The following is a 19,997-nucleotide window of genomic DNA, read 5'->3' on the forward strand; positions in this document are numbered from 1 at the left end:
TAGTGAAGTACAGGGGAATGGAGGGCTTTGAAGGTTAAGAGAAGGAGTTTGTAATATATTCTTTGTTTAATGAGAAGTCACGATAAGGACTTTAGCAGGGGAAGGGCCAAAACTCTCCTAGATGAAAGGAGGAGAATTCTGACCGCAGTATTTAATACAGACTGTAGGGGGGATAGATGGGAGTTAGGGATGGTGTTAATATGATCAGAGAAGGAGAGAAAGAAGTCAAAGATCACCCCCCCAAACAACATGCCGAGTCGACAGGGTTGAGGAGCGTCCCATCAATAGAGACAATACAAGGGGGAGTAGGACCAGGCTTAGGCAGAAAGATGATCAGTTCAGTTTTTGTTAGGTTCAGTTTGAGGTGTCGTTGGTTCATCCAATTGCTAGGATTTGAGTCTTAGGTTTCCATTATCTTTCTATATACATGTTTTTATACATCTTAAGAGCTATATATCTATATACAATAATACAGGTTTAGCAACCAAATGCCATGCACTATGCATGCACTTTGCTTCAGCTGCAACTAAATAGGAGGGGTAGGCAGTAAAACCCAAAGGTAAAAAGACTAGGGCGAACAAAGACAATATTTTTAGCTTTACAGGGTCACTGTATAGCATCTTTCCCTACAAATTTTTTAAGTACGTCATACAGGAATTTTGTATATTTGCCTGTTCATTGTAGTCCAACATACCCTTGTTATGTTCAGTTTGAGGTGGCGTTGGTTCATCCAATTGGAGATTGCTAGGAGGCAGTTATATCAACAGTATACAGATGATATTTAGAGCCAAATGAGCAGGTGAGATCTCCCAAAGACAGTGTGCAGAGGCAGAATAAAAACGGCCCTAGTACAGAGCCTTAGGTACCCCTACATTAAGTGGAACTGGAGATAAAGTGTTTTGAAGCATAAGGGACAGTGGAAGATTAGTCAGAATGTCAGAATTTGTAACAGGGGGGTGTGGTCAACCGTATCAAACGCAGCTGATGGCTCAAGGAAGATTAGTATAGAAAAGTGACTGTTGGCTTTGGAAACCTGAAGATCATTTGTAACACTGCACAACGCCGTCTCAGTAGAGTGTGTAGGACAGAAACCAGATTGCAGGGGGTCCAATAGATTATATGCATTAAGAATGTTAGTAATTGGGAGAAGACAACTTGTTCTAAGATTTTGGAGGCAAGCGGTAGAAGCGAGACAGGACAGTAATTACAAAGACAGGATGGGTCCAGCATGGCCTTTTTAAGAATAGGCTTGACACAGGCCTGTTTGAACAGACAGGGAAAAATTCCAGAGAAGAATTGAAAATGCGAGTAAAAGTTGGTGTAAGTTAAGCTACAAACCACATAGTTTTATTGAAGGCAATGTAGGCTACACTGGGACTCTCATAAACAAAGACTGTGTTCAGCAGTAATAAAGAACATATCACTTGAGAGCCAGTCCCCAAACTTTTTTACCCGTGAGCAACATTTAAATATAAATAAGTTGGGAAGCATCGCAAGCATAAAAAAACATATTTTGACCCAATACCTGGAGTTTTTCTTCATTGGTTGTCCTTATAATTGATGTCAGAACATCTGGTAGTAGTTCTCTTGGCAGATTGTTAAGTAAGCGCTTCAGCTTTGCTACTGCGGGTACAGAGTTATCCAGCATGTCCACCAGCTTCAAGTAAATAAAAGACAAGAACACAAAAATTATACTCATGCAACAATATTACTTTAGAGTGTTAGTAATTAATCTAGGTTAATCTAGGTTTAATGGTTGTTTTGTACCTGTATTTATGTCAATGCATGATGATGGATTATCTTTAAGAAATAGCGTTTAATATCTAAATCTTTATAATCTTTTTCCCCTACATATTGGCAAAACAAGTATTTATTTATTTTATTTTTTTTTAAACTTTGTTTTTATTTTCATATTGTCAGACATATCTGTTAAGACATTCGTTATGGTGTTTTGTTTTACATTCATGTCTCATGAATGCCAAAATGTTTGAAATATAGAACATCTGAAATTAAGATTCATAACAAGGTTAAAACGTTTAGCTCATACCTGTTTTCTTTGGAAAACAAGTATTTTGACAACCTGGAGGTCTAAACACAACTTTCTTTTAAGTTGATACCTGGAGATGCTATGCATGCACAGTGCCACCTCGTCATCAATCATTAGCATAATGAGAATAACAAAAGCTGACAATACAATTTATGCTATGCAAATGAGCAAGGAAGGAATTAGGCATGCATAATACTAAAGATGCTTGGGCTCTTCCTGCTGATCTCCGCAAAGAGGCAGTAGTTAGCCAGTCACAATATTACAGGGCAACCCTTGTGAAATTAAAAAAAAATGGTATAAAGGTAATACCTTTATTGGCTAAATAAGATAACCGTTGCAAGCCTGTGGTGTTTTAGGTATAAAGGTAGCAGTGTCTTAGGTTAGTTATGTCCTTCTTACATGGTACAGTGCAGGACCATGTTTAAGTTAAACTTTTTAGGAAATTGAAACAATGCAGCATTTTTTAGCAATAGGAAATTGTGTGAAAAATTAAAAAGGAGTTTTTAAACACATCATTTTGCACCATCAAACATATAATCAAATAGGTAGATAGTCATCTTATGTCTTCTCCCATTTCTAAAGCACCATTATGGCAGAGCCCACAAATGAATGATTTACCTGTACAGCATACTTGTAGAACTGCTCAGAGAGGTCTCCTAGTGCTTCTTTAAATTCCTCCTTACTGCTTAACTGCTCAAGTCGATCTAACTGCTCCACTTCTGCAACTGGGTATGGTCGTTCTTTTCGGACTTCAATAATCTGGAATCGACACAGGCCTGTGACCAGTAGGGTGTAGTGTGGTTTGGGCCAGTTGCTTCCAACTACCTGAACAGCTAGCGCTGCTGTGCCGATCCTGGTAGGGTAAATAAAATAAAGGGAGACTATCACTCTTTAGTTTAGGTGCTTTTTAAATGTAATCACGACTATTTTAAATACGTACTCCTTCCGGTCAGGATCTAGACAATGAGCAACACACAGACAAATACTGTTAAGCCATTTCAGAATTGACTGAGTCTGCAGCTTATTGGCCAATGTGGCAAATCCTAAACCTTGTAGCAATGCCATTTACCAAGGATATTAGCAGAAGGATACCATTAACTATAAATTATGGGTAAACTTCTAAATGGTGTAAAAACAAATGTGATTAATGACATTATTTCATTTCACGGAACAAATAGCATTATTATTATCCTTTTATTAATAAAACAGTGACACATATACGCAGTAGTTTAAAGAGAATAAACATGATTTACATCAATCCCTATGCCAAAATAGTTTAAAATGAAAGGTCCCTCACACAAACAATAGGGTCAGTGTAATTAAAATCAATTTGCCCTTATAGGAACATGGGTTTGGGAATATAGTTTTATATTGTTTTCCAAAAAAAAATACACTTTTGCAACTGAGGATATAATAAAAGTCATATTAAATTTATCGATGTACAGAAATACATTTTCCTGGACCCATAACAATTGTAAAAATGTGGAGAATCATTCCATCATTTGTCTTTATTTCAACTACAAATACCTAGATGTTGACTCTTTATAAAATTACTTTAATTGTAACTGTAAAATCTAAAGCTTTCTATGCAAGCAGTTTCCTCTTATAGCTCATAAATTTAATGACATGCCAACATAAGGCAGAGAAAAAAAAATGGAGCAGTCCAAAGGACAAAGGGATTGTTTTTGCTTAGAATGACCCTTGCAGTTAGTTACAGGTGATAATCTGTCAGAACATCTTTAGATTCAATACAGGGCTGCATTGTTCTCCCGGTGCTTATTATATAACATACACAAATGCAGGATTTGTGGCTTATTAAATTATATATACTCATAGCTGTAGTTAGACAGCTGTAATGGGTCATGGGCCCTGTTTGTAGTCCAATGTCAGTTGGTTCTGCACCTCCCCAATTACGGCTGTTTTCATAATGTAACAGCCAGGAAGTACTTTAAATTACAGCATGTTTTGTCACATTATGGTAACCCAGCTGGCTCTGGTTCTCATTTAATTAGGTTCCTTCTTGGGATTGGTCCTTTCACCCTGTGTTTACACTGGCAATGCAGGAAGGCAGGGGAACAAGTATGGGACATATATAATGTAGGATTCTCCAACATGCAATTTATCAGTTGCTGTTGGACTACAACTACTAGAATTCTCCCAACTACCAAAGGCTGTTGGTGAAATGCTGTAGAGTTGCAACACAGCTGTTTGGCTGCAGAGAGGACAACCCTAGTGGCGTCTATACAGAATTGACAGCAAGTGCCTGCTATGGTTCCACTGACTGCATTGATCTGTAATGCTATGGGTTCACTGATGGTATGGTCCTGTCGCACCATGGTTCTACTGCCACTGAGGGAGTTACATGGCTTTGTTTCATTCTGTGGAATCGGGAATGTGTGTGCACAAAAAAAGCTTTTATTTCTGGAAGTTCAGTTTATGTACCTTTTCTACATAAGTCAACTGAATGAGCTCATATAAAAATGGGGGGTATATTTTTCCTTTCAGGTAAAGTGAAATATTTTTGTATTAGTACTTTGCTTACAGTCATTATACGGCAGTAGGGTTAGGATGTGCAGCTATATAAGTTATACTCTAGTATTCCTGAGATGTGTATTTACAGTAAGCCTAGGAACGGCATCTAATTATTATTATTGCTATTATTTCTATAAGGGGTAGGTATAGTGGCCAATATTGCTACAAAATGACCAAGAATGCAGGACCAACGAAAATGTGGACACAAATTAAACTTACGCCCCCCAAAAGCACAGGCCAAACATGCCAGAAAGATCAGTGCAGAAAATGGACAATAATCATTCCATTAACCCCAGATATGCCAATAAGATAACTGGAGAAAATGGATAATGAGCACATTAACTGTAGACATGACAGACATGATCCCTGCAAAAATGGAAAATGTGCACATTAAGGGGAAAAAATACTCCTATTTTGGCATCAAACACAGTTGGCATCAACACAGTTGGCATCAACTAAAATGGGTGCATTAACATGTGCCAAAAATAAATAGTTATTTTTACAATGGTATAACTAATGCCTCAGTTTGAGAGAAAAACATGTTATGCTATCTCTATCTTGTTCAATGTTGAAGTGATGGATTCTTGGATTTAAAATCCCTTTCATTCCTTAGTGGGCATTGCACAACCACAGATTCTCTGGAAAGACTTCAAAGTCCCACACAATGACTACTAAAATCACTGCAGAAATTAACACAACCCCAAACATGCCATCATTACATGAAATATATAGTGGCACTACATTAACCCCAAACATGCCAGTAAGATCACTGCAGAAAATGTATGAGCACTAAATTGCCCTCAGATATGCCAGGAAGAACATTGTAGAAAATGGATAAATTCAAAACATAACTTCACCCACACTTGTACAACAAGCAGAGTGCCACAAACCTTCTTCTCTCCCAGACACTTCCATGATGTTTGTCTCTTTCTCTCTCTATGTACTAAGTTAAAACTTTTACACATAAAAATTAAAGATAGCCCTGTGTTCCACAGTGAAACGCAACTTATCATGTCCAGAGAAGAGAAGTCACAGTACAAAATATTTTCTTGTATAAGTCTGACACTTGTATACATAACACGATATTGAACCAAATGAGCCAGGGAAATTTGGCAGGTGGCAGACGGGCACCATGAAGATGTGACAGGAGGTAGAGCGCCACATTATTCTCACCTGTGCAGGGAAGGAAGCTCCTCTCTATCACTGCTCGGGTCGCTGGTGTTTGGGACCACGCCAATTATTGTACTTTTCAGTGACGTACCCCTAAGCAATCGGTTCCGCACCAGCTCCATATTACCCGGGGTGTCCACGCTGGTTCTCATAGAGGAGCCAGGAAGCAGCACCCCCTCATGTGTCAGAAGCAAAGGCAGCCGTCTGGGAATCTGGATAGAACCACTAGAAGCCATGACGCTCGACGCATAAAAGAAGCAAAGCGCCTGACAACGTACTGTCAAACTCAGGAAAGAAAAGAGGCAAAGTGCAGCTTGTACGAACTGCAGCTACAGCGAGCGAGAAGGATCAAAATGCGCTCTTTGTTTAGTAAACGCAAATGGAAGTGGTTGCCATCTAATGGTGATTGAATGAACTGCTGCTTAACCGATAAACGCAATTTAACTTATATAGGTATAAATACTTATAATATATATATAATACTAATAATATATATATATATATATATATATATATATATATTGCAATAAACTGTAACACTCAGGTAGACCAGCCTGTTTGGAAGTAAGCCTGAAGGAAATTTGTTTGTCTTTTCCTAAGCACATTGTCCCTACAGTGGTTTGGTATTTTGTTCTGTAGTAGTTCAAAGATAACCTTGTCTTATACCTATCATCTATCTATCTATCTATCTATCATCTATCTCTATATAACTATCTATCATCTATCTATCTATCTATCTATCTATCTATCTATCATCTATCTATCTATGGAATAAAGCTTTTAAAAAGAAGTAAATCTTTTTCCCCTATCTTTAAAATTACTCCCAACCAATTTGGTCAATTTGTGACACTATGTACTTTATATTATATTTGACATGTATTGTCATTAGCTGTATTTTGCACTGCTATTTATTTCTTATGCTTGTAGCTCTTTATTTACAGTATACTTTAATGAATTAAGATATATTGATTCCATGCACTTTATCACTTATTATGTACCTATAATGATGATATGTCCAGCAATGTGAGATTGATGTGTTCCTGTAGGGTTACTTTTGTCTTTTAAATTTGGTGTTTTGTTTATTGTATCAGTGCAGTTCCTTTTGAAATTATTTATATATTTGTGAATTATCTTTTTTGAGGCGATTGATGGAAATAATAAAGGGTGCTTTAAATACTGCAGTTTCAATAGCATACCTGTTGCTAGTGTAGCCCACTTTAGGCGGTGCTGCTACTTTTACCACGCATTTAGTTGCGTGTGGCGCTACAGGAGCCCTGTGTCCCCGCTTACTATATAATATTGCTGTTACTTGGCATGCCTCCACCTAGGGTAGGGACAGGTTGAACTATAATACCCCTCCATGGGAAACTCTGTACTGTCCTCCTTGGACAGGGACTCCCTGCAACTCCCAGGACCTTGCCCTCCTTGGTGTTGCTGCTTACCAGGCAGTTGAGGATCCACTCTGTGAGGAATAGACCAGGAGACTGGATGTGCTGAATAACCAATAACTTGTTTATTCAATGCACACAGGAGTACAATAGGCAGTTGAGGTATTCTCCTTTTACTTCCTCTGGGAGACCCTCTCACTTGGGCTTACCCCTGGTACTCCCGCCAGAAGAACCTCTCTTAGGGCTCTCCCCGGGACTCCCGCCAGAGTGACCCTCCCTGAGGCCTCTCCCTGGTACTCACGCCAGGATACCCCTTGCTTAGGTAATCTCTACTGTGTGATCCCTTGCTTCCACCTGAGCTGGCCACTTAATAACCCTGAACTCTGGCGATGAATGCCAGGAGCTCTTAACCTCGCTACCTCCTGGTGGGGCTTCCGTCTGCCCTTTCTAAATATTCTTCCTGTCTTTCACTGCTAGAGTGGACTATAACATATACTCCTAAGCTAAAGAACTCGCGCCTGTAGCTAACCTCTTCACAGAGAGGGGTTCCAGGACTAAAACCTTGCACAAAATGGGTGTCATCCCTTTTTATATTGCAGCACACTGCCACCTAGTGGTTGCTGCTGAATAACAGTGAAACTCCCTTTTCACACATAAACAGCTAGGACCACCTTTAGGTGTCCATAAACCATAAGGTCACCCTCTGGCGCCTGTCTAAAGGGGAACCCATCCTTAGGGGCCCAAATCTTGGGATCCCTACACTAGAATACAGGGACAGTGGAGTGTGTTTTGGACAGTCGTAATAGGGTAATTATATTCCTCACAATATATATAATAGGGTAATTATATTCCTCACAATATAGTATACATCAGGATCAGCTTCTGTGCCGAAACGTCAGGGTAATTCTCATTTGGCAAGTGTATTTGCTAATCTGTGATCCCCTTTTTCTCTTTGTGCAAAATTTTGGTCATATGTATTGTATAATGATACTAAATGATTTTTACATGTATTGATTAAATTTGGCTTTGTAACTATTATGAGAGTTGCTTTATATAAAGAAAAGATTTTTTAACAATACCACTTTCCTGTTTTTATTTGTATTATTTGTGTGCAAGCTCATATTTATGAAAAAGGCATTGATTTGGTTACCCTATATGGGGGTACTTTTGGGCTATTTTTTGTGCACCAAAAAATATTTATTTGATGATAGCGTGCCCTCCATTAATCACTATTTTAAACAACCCCCAGAATAACATAATTTAGTCCCTGCATTCAGTCTGATCTGCTTTCAGAAATCTCCAGCTCCTTTCCTCTACTTCCTGGTACAGTGTAAAGCCCCACCCCCTCTTCTTGCTGAGCTCTCCTTATCTCTAAAACTACAGGATAGTTGAAGAGCAGAGCCTTCTGGGCATGCCTGACAAAGAAGAAGCTTTCTGGGAATGGAGTGCATCTGCTGCCAGCAGATGATCAGCTCAGCACAGGTAAGGAATCCTGCTAGAAACTCGGTGGTGGGGAGGGGGCCGGCCCAGTGCTGCTGCTGCTATCCAGTCTGCTCTGAGAAAATCCAGGTCCTGTGTAGTCATCTGCAATTGGTGGGGGTGGGTCTGGCAGGGAGGTTACTGGACCTGCAGCCGCACAGAACTAAAGGTGTTATATTAGGTAGCACTGGTGCAGTGTTCATCTATCCCACCCCTACACTTAAAAATCAGCTGGCCTGGGCCCTCCCCACTTGCAGCTCCAAAATAAGACAGGCAGCAGCCAAGCAACACAAACAAATGATGAAGTCAGCACACATTAAGGGCACAATCGCCAAGTGCAGTAAAGTTGCCTATTTAATTTAACAGTGGCAAACTAACATACATTGATGAAATACTCTCTGGGCCCCCCTCTCCTCCCGGGCCTAGGGAAGGAGTTTAACACTTGCAGCAGCTGGAGGCAGCTGGATGAATGCGCACCCCTAACACATTTTCACTTAGTTCTCCTTTAAATTAAATCAGTTTTTAATGCAAAACAGCCAATCAGCAGGTTGCACTTCTGTTTTATAGCTTGCATCCATTTGTATCTAGCGGCTTTTTTATAATTGTAGCTGTTACCTTTTTACCTTTTAAAGGGGTGGTTCTATTTATTTACTTTCTCTGACTCTTTCCAGGTTTAAAACAGGGTCGCTGACCCAAGCAGCCAAAAACTGTTGCTCTGTGAGGGGGTCCCGACTGACTACTCGCTCACCCACTGCCTGTTCTTCCCCCCCTACTTGCGTACCTTATATTTTACTGCAATTGGGAAAGGATGGGCAGTGGGGGAGCAACAGCAGTGGGGATTGGGTCTGGTTCAGGGGAGCAAATGCAGTGGATATCAGGTTTGGGTAGGCGGAGCCTAAAGAGTCAGGCCCCACTGGGTTTTTTTTTACAAATGTCCCTGTAGACTCAGTCCAAACCTGTCTTGAGGCTACAATTTTATTGTTATTGTTACTCTATATTACATATCATTATATGCAGACCCTCTTCCATTCATATTCCAAAACCACTGTCTGTTTACTACTGTAAATTGCACCCTAGCAACCAGATAGGTACTGAAATACCAGACTAGAGAGCTGCTGAACAAAAAGCTAGGGATTTTACTGTTCATGCTTCCCTACTCCTAGTTCCTGCCACAGTTGGCTGGATACATTTCTAAACTTAGCCTCAGTCTAGATTCTAGAAGAGAAATTGTGTAGTATTAAAAGTCCTTTTTCCAATAGCCCCATGTGTCATAGCCCTAAGGCTAACAGATCTCGTGAAGAATCAGGGATGCATCTTATAATGGCAGTTTGCTGGACTGCACCAATTGCAAACTGTTTGCATTAACTTTAATTAGTGCAGCCCTAATAGCTGTCCACTCACCCCATCACCGTGCTGCAGCTTTACAGTTGCCCATGCTAGAGGGCAGCAAGGCATATGTCCCTCTCTAATAACCCACTGAGATATTAACACATGCCATTCTTTAACCAAACAACTCTTTCAGCAACACCACCCAGTTTTACCCCACCCTGCCCTGCATTTGCCGATTTTGAGCAGTCCCCATTGGTATTAGTTACCTGTCACACAATTGGCCAGTCAGAATGAGGCACTGCAGCCAATTCCCCCCCATCAATATTCACCATAAGGATTCAAGAAAAAAAACCCAGAGACATGTTTATGGAAAAATCTGTTGGGGATCACAGAATTTATTACTAATAATAGCCAAAAATGGTGGAGCATTCCCTGAAACCAGCTGTGGCTCTCAAAACACTTTGTGGGCTCAATGGTAGGGCAGGGGATTGGGTAGCGCTCTTAAGGGACCAACCTTCTCTCTCTTCCTGACTCTAGCCCGGCTCTAGGGTTGTGATGACTCCTCCTGGCTAGGCTTGCACAGAGCCAAAGTGATCCTAGGGGCCACAACTGCTTCATGGAACCAATAAATGATCCAGAGGAAGGCAAAAAACCTTCCAGTGCTGGGTAAATCTGCACTGAAAGGAAAAAATTCCTTCCTGACTCCAAATGAAAAAATCGTTTTTATTCCCTGGATCATGGCTGTGCTATATTAGTATCCACAAATAAACACCTAAAAGCACAAACACACAAATACCTTCCACATGCACAAACACACCTAAAAGCATACAAACACAAAATATCCACTCAATCTCATAGGCACATACTTACATGCATACCCCTACGTGCAAACCCCTAAATACACACAAAATTACACACGCAAATTGCATTTGCACACTCAAGCAGATGATGATCCAGAGGAAGGCAAAAAACCTCCAGTACTGGGCCAATCTGCACTGAAGGGAAAAAAATCCTTCCTGACTCCAAACAGCAGTCGGTTTTACTCCCTGGATCATGGCTATATATGTTCTATACTATACTTCTATGCTGGGATAAATGGAATAGGAGAAAAGGGAACACAGTCATCTAGGACATACATCCTCATGTATTGCATACACGTGTACTCTTACACACTCATATACTGACATGCACATAACTCCCCACACACACATCCATACCCACACACCCTCATACAGACACACACCCTCATACAGACACACACCCTCATACAGACACACACCCGTGCACACACAAGGTACACACAAGAGGGATAGTAGAGAATCAGGGAGCAGCAGGAGGTTGGTGACAGCACATATGTCGTCTGGCGGAGCTCTGAAAATAAAAGAAAAAGATTATAAATTATTGAAATAAGAACAAATTACAGCCAAATCATTTTTTTGAAAATGTAAAAGACTTGGTCAGGGTCTACAGCATATCGACTATCCATATTGGCGCCTTCTATTCTTAAACTGATGACTCACTTAGGGCCAGTCTAGTTCCCAATGGAAAAAAACATTTTTACAGAGTCAGAGTTACAGCAGCCCTACAATATATATGCAGATTTGGCCACTACTCACAACTGAGTACAACCATACACTGGCCTCCCTGGTATGCTCTCTGACTGATCTGCTGAATGGTCAGAGCATACGAGGGGCCATAATGACAATAGTTGCCTTTTTATTGTTCCAATCATTTTGGCAGATGTGACTGAAATAGCAGTGAATTAGAGCTGTCACTGGCCAACAGAAAAATATATTGCAAGTAAATAAATATATTACCCAAATTCTCTGGAACCTCTTTGTGATGGCTTTTTTGACCCTTCTTCTAAAGGTCAGCCTTTCCACCACAAAAGCTGAAGCCTCCACTGTCTCTGACTCCAGAGGAGTGTCTTCTGACTCCTGAGGAGAAGTCACCTCTGACTGCACCTGGGAAAGAGGAGTATTTGCATAATCCACTACTGTAGCAGAAGTCTCTTCACTGCATAGAAAGGTAAAACATTTAAAAAGTCAGTATTATTATTTGTTCCCAAACTGTTCAGACTAGAATTATAATCACTGGAGGAATACTATACCATGATACCATTTAACCAAACAGTAACATTATAAGAGCTATAAAGTGCCTAGTGTAACAAATGCTCTTCCGTAAGGATAGGCTTCACCTCAAAGAGGTTGGAGCTTCAACATCTGCAAAACACCTATTGCCACTTTAAGGTGGGAGGAGCATATGTACAAATGTATCGGGCAAAACCGATAGACTGGTACACATTTTAAATGGGAAAAGGGATGCGGTTATACATGCAAGATCCTTCGATTCATCTTGCTCTATGAGAACATTCCCCTTAGTATGTATATAATGCAGATCTAGAATTCTTTATTACACCCCTTTGATATGTTAATAAATAGAAGAAAAAACTTTTATAAAAAAAAAATATTTTGTATCACATGGAGACCCAGTGGATGAGAGAAAGGTATGTATTGTGATCTGGACAATAACTGAGATACATGCCTTGATTGTGTTCCTGTGCCCCACAAACTCCCTAAGGGAGCTGGTAACCAATAGCTTTTATTATGGCTTTTGCATGATTCTTTTTTTTAAACCAATTTTGCTCTGTGATATTATTATCCTAGTAGAGTTGTAAAGATGTTTTATCCTTATAGCAATTTTAGTTCTCTGACTAGCTAGAGCACATGAGTCAAACACAAGGCCCGCGGGCCAAATACGGCCCTTCTGGCTATTTTATCTGACTGTGCAGTATCTTAATAAAAAATTTGGCTGGCAACATAGCCTATATTTTAGATTTCGGCCCTCTTATGTGATTGAGTTTAACACCCCTGAGCTAGAGGGTTGGTTTAGCCCCTGCCTACTTTACAACACAATAATAAATTATTATAATAGGTACCTACAGTTAAGGCATTTGATTTAGGAAGATTCATTAGTTTTCATTATCAATATGATCAAAGGATTACATATTTCATATAGTGTAAAATGAAAACTTTTTTTTTTATATATATTACTTGTAAGTCAGTAACTGTAATGGAAAGTGTTATTTACAAACCACTTACTCAGCAACTCTCTGCAACTCTTCTTCCTTCTGCAAGATCTTGATTTGAATCTCCTCAAGCTTTGTTCTTACAGCCTGAGGGAGTGGGCAAAGACACAGGAATGGAAGCAAAGGGGAGAGCAAGAAGACTTTTTATAATTATGCCTATATAGATGGTAACAATAGTTGCTTTATTCAGTGGGGGCAGTGAGGATGTGGAATGCATCAGCTACAGTAATCAGGGAACTTACTAGAGATACACCACATAATAATTTTCCTTAATGTTATAAAGGCACACATTGAATAAAAATCTCTCAAATACTAATAATGACACTTACAGGAGACCGACGCACAACTTTGCGCAGGACATAAAATGTCTGCTGCAGCTCTTCCAGTGCTTCCTATAACAAAAGAAAAGCACCAATGTCAGTAAGAAATCAGTTAATTAGAGCTATTCCTATTAAAATCAAACCCATTGAGATATATTATTCCCTGAACCTTGTGCTGTTTCATCATGTGTCATGCAAATATCCAGCCATAAAATAAATAAATGGGGAAAGACCCGGCAATCTAATATAATTTATTACTCATTGACCTAAATATCTATTTTGGATTACTTACCAGGTATCTGAATATCTCCAGATAGTTGGGCACATTCTCCTCTTTCACTTTTCTGTGGTCAATCATGTATTGAAAGAGGAAGTTTTCTCTGCAAAAAAAAATTCCCTTTGAGTTCTATTATTTCATTGTATTTCTACAATAAATGCACTTATCTATTAAAGCAGATGCGGTATGATGGCAAACACAAAAGGTCCCATAATGCATTGAGGTGAAACCATGTTCGGGCACTGCTTACATATACAATAAAGTTTAAATTTTGCAAAACAAAGGAATAGAAAGCCACTATATAAAAAATAATTATGAGTTTATTTACCATGTATGGAGCAAGGGGATATGCAATTTGTTTTAGCGCAGTGCATAGGGCACTACTTTGCACTTATATATGAATATTATGCTTACTGTATTTGACAGTACCACATTTAGAGTGGATTTAGAGAGTTGTCATTGGTATATAATTGTCCCTGAAACACCCCCTGCTTACACTTCATTCAGATACACAAGTTACAGAGCTACAGGTACTGCAAGGTGCAGGGTAGCCCTTTACCATATGCCGGAGTCAAGTATTAAATGCCCTTTGTTTAATATTGCTGTGTTCTTATATTAAATTCTTAATCTGGCATAAGCTGCAGAGCACAGCCTGAGCAGACCACTAAGTGCACGGACCCTAAGGGCTCTGGCACACGGGGAGATTAGTCGCCTGCGACAAAACTCCCTGTTCGCGGGCGACTAATCTCCCCGTGTGCCAGAGCCCTAAGGGATACAATTTTCCACCCTTATTGCTCTTAAACTTAACTATAGGCAATGGCAAATGATTCACAACATGTAATAAGACCATTTTTCTTTTACTCACAGGTTGGTCATATTCTCAAAATCTCTCCTGTAGTGATGTTCTGCAGGGAAAAATGCATCTTCATCAAAGACTGAGCTAAATCAGGGCAAATAATTTACGTATAATAAAGTAACACTGCAATGACTTAATACGACAATATTTTACCATAATAGGAAAGAAGGTGTTCAAAATTTGTGTCCTGTGCAATGAAGTCCTTCAGGACATTGAAGATCACCTGTAAGTGAAAGGAAAGAGACGTGCTTAAGAAAAAGATATATTTTTCAGTGAATGTGTAGAATAGTGAAAGGGAAACATTGGTTTAAATGAGAGTGTATTTATAACAATTTTTATAATGTAATTATAAAAGAAACAGATGCATTACCTGAGGTGCTGGCATTTTCCTTGCACTAAGGAAACCTAAAGGCAGACAAGGGGTACAAATAGGCATTATATTAGGAACAGTGTTTTTATATAATATCAAAAATGAACTACCAAATAACCCTGCCTGCATAAACTAATGATTACTGTATAAGAGGAGAGCAGGCCTGGTAAATTGGCACCACCTCACCCCGTATATTTAGGGCAGACATTATGTACAAAAATCAATTTGTAAAATTACCTCTTAAAAGAAGCTTGCCAGATGCTGTCTCAGCAGAACCAAAAGCCTGATGACTTTAGCTTTTGGTTCAAAAGGAGGGGTCGGCACAAAGCCGAGGACCCTAAGGGGTCTCCCTCAGTAAAGGCTGGCTTTCTCTGACACAAGCTCAGATGAAGATGGTAAAAAGCTGAACTACAGAGAAGCCAGAAAAATCCCTGTAAAGAGAAATGTAAAGCACCGAAGCACAAATCGCTCAGAAGGTCGCACACTATAGCAATCTGTATAGAGGAAAGATAAAAGAAAGGAATTAAAATTACAAGTCAGCTTCAAGAATAATGCATTCAGCACTTAACATTTCCTATGAAATACAGAGGAAGGTAAAGACCTGGCTATTGTACCCTAAGGCTTGCATCACTTCCAGCAAATACTGGGCCAGGTTACCAATTAGAAATTAGCATTGGTACAGTTAGAATGAGGACAAAGTACACTGGTGCAGTTCACTCTCTGTTAGTAAGAAAGGTCTAGTTATGCCATTTGGGTGACTTGGGTACAGACGTGCATAGAAACTAGATAACAAATAGTATTGAACTGTCTTGAGCAAGACACAATAAAAGTACATTTCTGTTTGGTTGCTATGACAATAAATGATGCTTCTTGCTGTTTAGTAGCCAGTAATAGGTTACAGGTTACACTATTCTTAGCAGGAATGTCGCTGAAACTTTTCTACTTTGCAACTAATAATTACATTTAATATTTGGTTGCCAAGCTTCCTGGCCTTAGCAACAGGGCATTCAGGATAAAGTTAGAATGAAGAATGGCTTGAACAGAAAAATTAGTATTAAACAATGCTAATAATAGCAACAATTTTGCCCAACAATTGGTTTGGTTTCCAGTTGCTGTGGATGCTGATCCTAGCAATCAGTTGGTATTTCATGTTTTACCTTGGAAAAAGGTAAAATAGAAAATAATATTATTTATTTATTTTTAATAATAAATACACAAAAATGGAAACCAACTACAATGCAAGATAATTCAGGGATTTTCTGGGCAAATTATTTCCTAACCCCAGAGGCCCCCCATGAAAGGCCTTTGTTAGTAATAATGTTTAGAGTTTTTCAGTTCAATACACCCCTTTGAGGTGCAACATTTAATCAGGGCCCCAATTCTAAGTCTACTCCCCAAATCTCACACTTAGGGGTATATTTATCATGCTGTGTAAAAAGTGAAGTAAAACATCACCTGTAATGTTGCTGATAGCAGCCAATCATATACTTTGCTTCACTCCACTTTTTACACAGCATGATAAAAATACCCCTAATTGACACTAAAAAGTGAAGTAAAACTTTTCCGGTGATGTTGCTCATAACAGCTGGAATTACATATGTTATCTAGGCGATTAAATAGGCATAAGGGCTCATTTACTAACATAGGTTGATTGATAACTTTTGAAACTGGTTACCATGGATTGTTGCCCCAGTGCAGTATTGATAAATGCCCCCTGCCACAGGAAATATTTAAGCAGGACAGGAAGGTGCATAAATAACCCAAACCCAAAATTAAATTAGTTATGGGGCTGATATCAAAATAAATAATAATATGTCATAGGACTGTATATTACTGGTTACTGTAAGAAGGGTCAGTTAATCATTGTTTTATTAATACTGCCCCTGCCGTGTAACCTATTGCCCCCTATAGTTATGGTATTTTAGACTAAAGTGCATGAGATGTACTAATAAATGTTATTTAGTGAAAGTAAAAAGTATTGGTATTTTTTCAGTTACATGGGTTACATGTTAATGGAAGCTCTGTTCGACTAATCTAAAGGGGTGGCCTCTGGTGCGCTGATCGTTTTTATGGGAGAAAAGAACATCCCCCCAGGGCCGGGCCAAGGTATTTTGGCACCCTAGGCAAGGTATTCAATCAGTGCCCCCCCCAGTAGTTCCAAGTTACCATTTTACTTTTTCAGTTTTTAATAAAGAAATATTGCAACACATTAATGAGTATAACTTATGTAAATATAAATATGCTAACATGAAAAACAAAAGGTGCACTAAAAAAGTAAATATTCAGAAAAACCAAAGCATGTTTTTGCAGTGAAACAATATTTAAATAAGCGAAAATAAAGGGTACTGTTAGCGCTGCCATGCAGTTGTTGCCAAGATGTCACTTCTGTGTACCTGTCCATATACAGTATACCTCTTTTAAAACCTGAAAAAAGATGCATTGCTTTGATTTAAAAAAAAAACAAAATGCCCCCACCCTTGCCCCTGTGTATCTCTGCCAGCCAGCATCCAGTGCTTCCACATAAAATATATAGTCCCCATCCCTTATTGTCCTCTTAACCTGTGCCACTATCCAGTGCAGCCACAGAAAATATTTAGCCCCCACTTCCTGATCGACCCCCTCCTGTGCCAGCATCAGTGCAGCCACATTATTAGCCAGTACCTTCCCTTGCTCCCCAAGAACCTGTGCCAGTATCCAGCATTAGTGTGTAGCCATATACAATATGTATTTAGCCCCCACTTCCTATCAGTGTACCTGTGCCAGCAGACAGCCCACCACATACAATTGCTCTAGTTCAGTTTCAGACTGCGCTCCACCCCTGCGCTTATCCCACTGGCGGCTGTTGATTGACACTGGTATGCACGCATGTTCATGCTCCATCCCTCGAGTGTCGGATTTCTATAGCGTTAAGGTAAATGCCGGCAGCAGGGGGATGGGGGGGCGCAAAAAGAACATGTGCAGAGGGAGTTGGAGCAGGCAGGAGAGCCCTGTATTAACGATATAAAGGGTAAGTGAACCCACTAAAGATGAAACAAAAAAAAAAAATCTTTCTCCTGAGAAGTGCGCCCCCCAGTGATTGCGCCCTAGGCAGGTGCCTACCCTGCCTACCCCTAGTTCCGGCCCTGCATCCCCCATCTGCCTATAATCCCCTCTAATGTACTTGTACAGAGTAATCATGTCCCCTCGCATGCGCCTCTTTTCCAGAGAAAACAACCCCAACCTCGACAGTCTAACCTCATAGCTTAAATCTTCCATTCCCTTTACCAGTTTAGTTGCAGTCTCTGCACTCTCTCCAGCTCATTAATATCCTTCTTAAGGACTGGAGCCCAAAACTGCACTGCATACTCAAGGTGAGGCCTTACCAAGGACCTATAAAGGGGCAAAATTATGTTTTCATCCTTGTCCTTTTTTATGCACGACAGCTCTTTATGTGCTTTAGTAGCCACTTAACGTGGGGGACTGTTACTTTCTGCAGTTGATCATTAAACTATATACAAGTAGAGTGAGAGAATCTGGCTTTTTTGTTAAAGTTCCACTTTCCAGTCGACTGCACATGCGCAAGCGGGCACGGACAAAAAAAGGAAGAGGAGACACTTGCTGCAGGAGCACCAGTCTGGGTAAAAGGTAAGCAATTAAAGTCACTGCAGGGTGCCTAACATTTTGACATAGCCTTTCCTTCTCCATTAAAGGGAAAGTAACACTAAAAAATTTATAACTTTATAATAATAACTGCCCTATCCTGCAAACCATTTATTATTTTGAATGCTTTAGTATAAAATACCTGTTAAAACTTGGCTTCCAGTCATTTGAAGAAAGGTGATACGGCGATGCAGGGGAAGTATTGGGGGAAGCATCCACTATGCAGCGATCGATTGATCGAGCCTAGCCTGACTCCTTCCTATACAGAAGCAAGGCTAGACTCGATCAATCGATCGCCAATTATTGGGGCAGGGTAGATTTTTTACTTAAAAATTTTTTGTGTTACTTTTCCTTTAAGTGAAAGTTAAAGCCTCTTATTTGTGGTTTTTAGGCAGTGTTTTTGTGTAACAGGAGGCATGTGAATACCTTCTGTTTTAAGAAGGCTTTCAGGGCATGTCTTGCATTTAAGAAGTGTTCCTTGTAGCCATTTTCACCCTAACCAATATGGTTCTTTTGCTTTGGTTTTACACTGGGACAGGTTACATAGAATGAAAAATAAACATTTTAAAAATGTAAAGAATAGTTGTCATTATTGCAACATATATTAAGTTAATGTGACTGTAAATGTTATAGTAATGGAAGACTTTATAGATAGGCAAGCTCTTTCAAACTGCAGTATCCCAGTTCAGCTAACTCTGTTGTCGCTCCTGTGCTCCTGCTGTAGCACTATATAGCATAAGAATTATATTAGAAAAAGACACCTGACACTGCAGAACTTTGCCTGAAACATGTAGGGGCTGATTTACTAATCCACAAATCCGAATCCGAAAAATTTGGATTGGAAAACGAACATTTTGTGACTTTTTCGTATTTTTTGCGATTTTTTTTCATTGCAGTTACGACTTTCCCGTAAATTGCCGCGACTTTTTCGTAACTGGTACGACTTGCGCGAATTGTCGCGACTTTTTCATAGCCATTACAAATTTTGCGAATTGTCGCGACTTTTTCATAGCCATTAAAAATTTCGTGAATTGTCGCGACTTTTTCATTGCCATTATGACTTTCGAGAATTGTTGCGACTTTTTCATTGCCATTATAACTTTTGTGAATTGTCGCAACGTTTTCATAGCCATTACGACTTTCGCGAATTGTCGCAACTTTCGTACTGAGAGCTCGAAAAAGTCGCGATAATTCGCGAAAAAGTCGCAAAGTACCGATCATTACGAAAAAAGCGCATTCGGACATTCATGGATTAGTAAATGTGCCCCTACGTAGTGTAACACACAAACAAATATTAACTGCAGCAAAGTTCTGCAGTGTCATGTGTCCTCCATTTTCTAATATAATGCTTTATAGATATGCAGTTGTGCCCCCTTATTCCTGCACTGTTATACTGAGATATTTTGCATTGTATGTGAGGTGAAATAAATACAACTTTTACATAAAATCTTTTATAGAAAATTAAGAAAATATGTACATCCATTGAAATCATCTTCCAAAAC

General features: G+C 39.5%; 1 protein-coding gene and 1 long non-coding RNA gene across 2 annotated transcripts in view; one reads left to right on the forward strand and one right to left on the reverse strand.

Moving 5' to 3' along the window:
- Window positions 1-6,108, reverse strand: part of lonp2 (lon peptidase 2, peroxisomal) — a 66,465-nt gene extending 60,357 nt beyond the window's left edge. Inside the window, exons 1-3 of the mRNA XM_031900823.1 lie at window positions 5,753-6,108; window positions 2,666-2,900; window positions 1,526-1,657 (exon numbers count right to left, since the gene is read on the reverse strand). Of these exons, the coding sequence (XP_031756683.1) occupies window positions 1,526-1,657; window positions 2,666-2,900; window positions 5,753-5,985 (600 nt within the window). The 5' untranslated portion in view covers window positions 5,986-6,108. The remainder of the gene's footprint in view (window positions 1-1,525; window positions 1,658-2,665; window positions 2,901-5,752) is intronic.
- A 5,710-nt stretch (window positions 6,109-11,818) lies between these two features.
- Window positions 11,819-14,618, forward strand: LOC116410564. The gene is made up of 2 exons (XR_004222481.1): window positions 11,819-11,973; window positions 14,498-14,618. It is a non-coding gene; the product is annotated as an uncharacterized LOC116410564 (long non-coding RNA).
- The last annotated feature ends 5,379 nt before the right edge of the window (window positions 14,619-19,997 follow it).

The sequence above is a fragment of the Xenopus tropicalis genome, chromosome 4 (genome assembly GCF_000004195.4).
Source record: "Xenopus tropicalis strain Nigerian chromosome 4, UCB_Xtro_10.0, whole genome shotgun sequence".
Lineage (NCBI taxonomy): Eukaryota > Metazoa > Chordata > Amphibia > Anura > Pipidae > Xenopus > Xenopus tropicalis.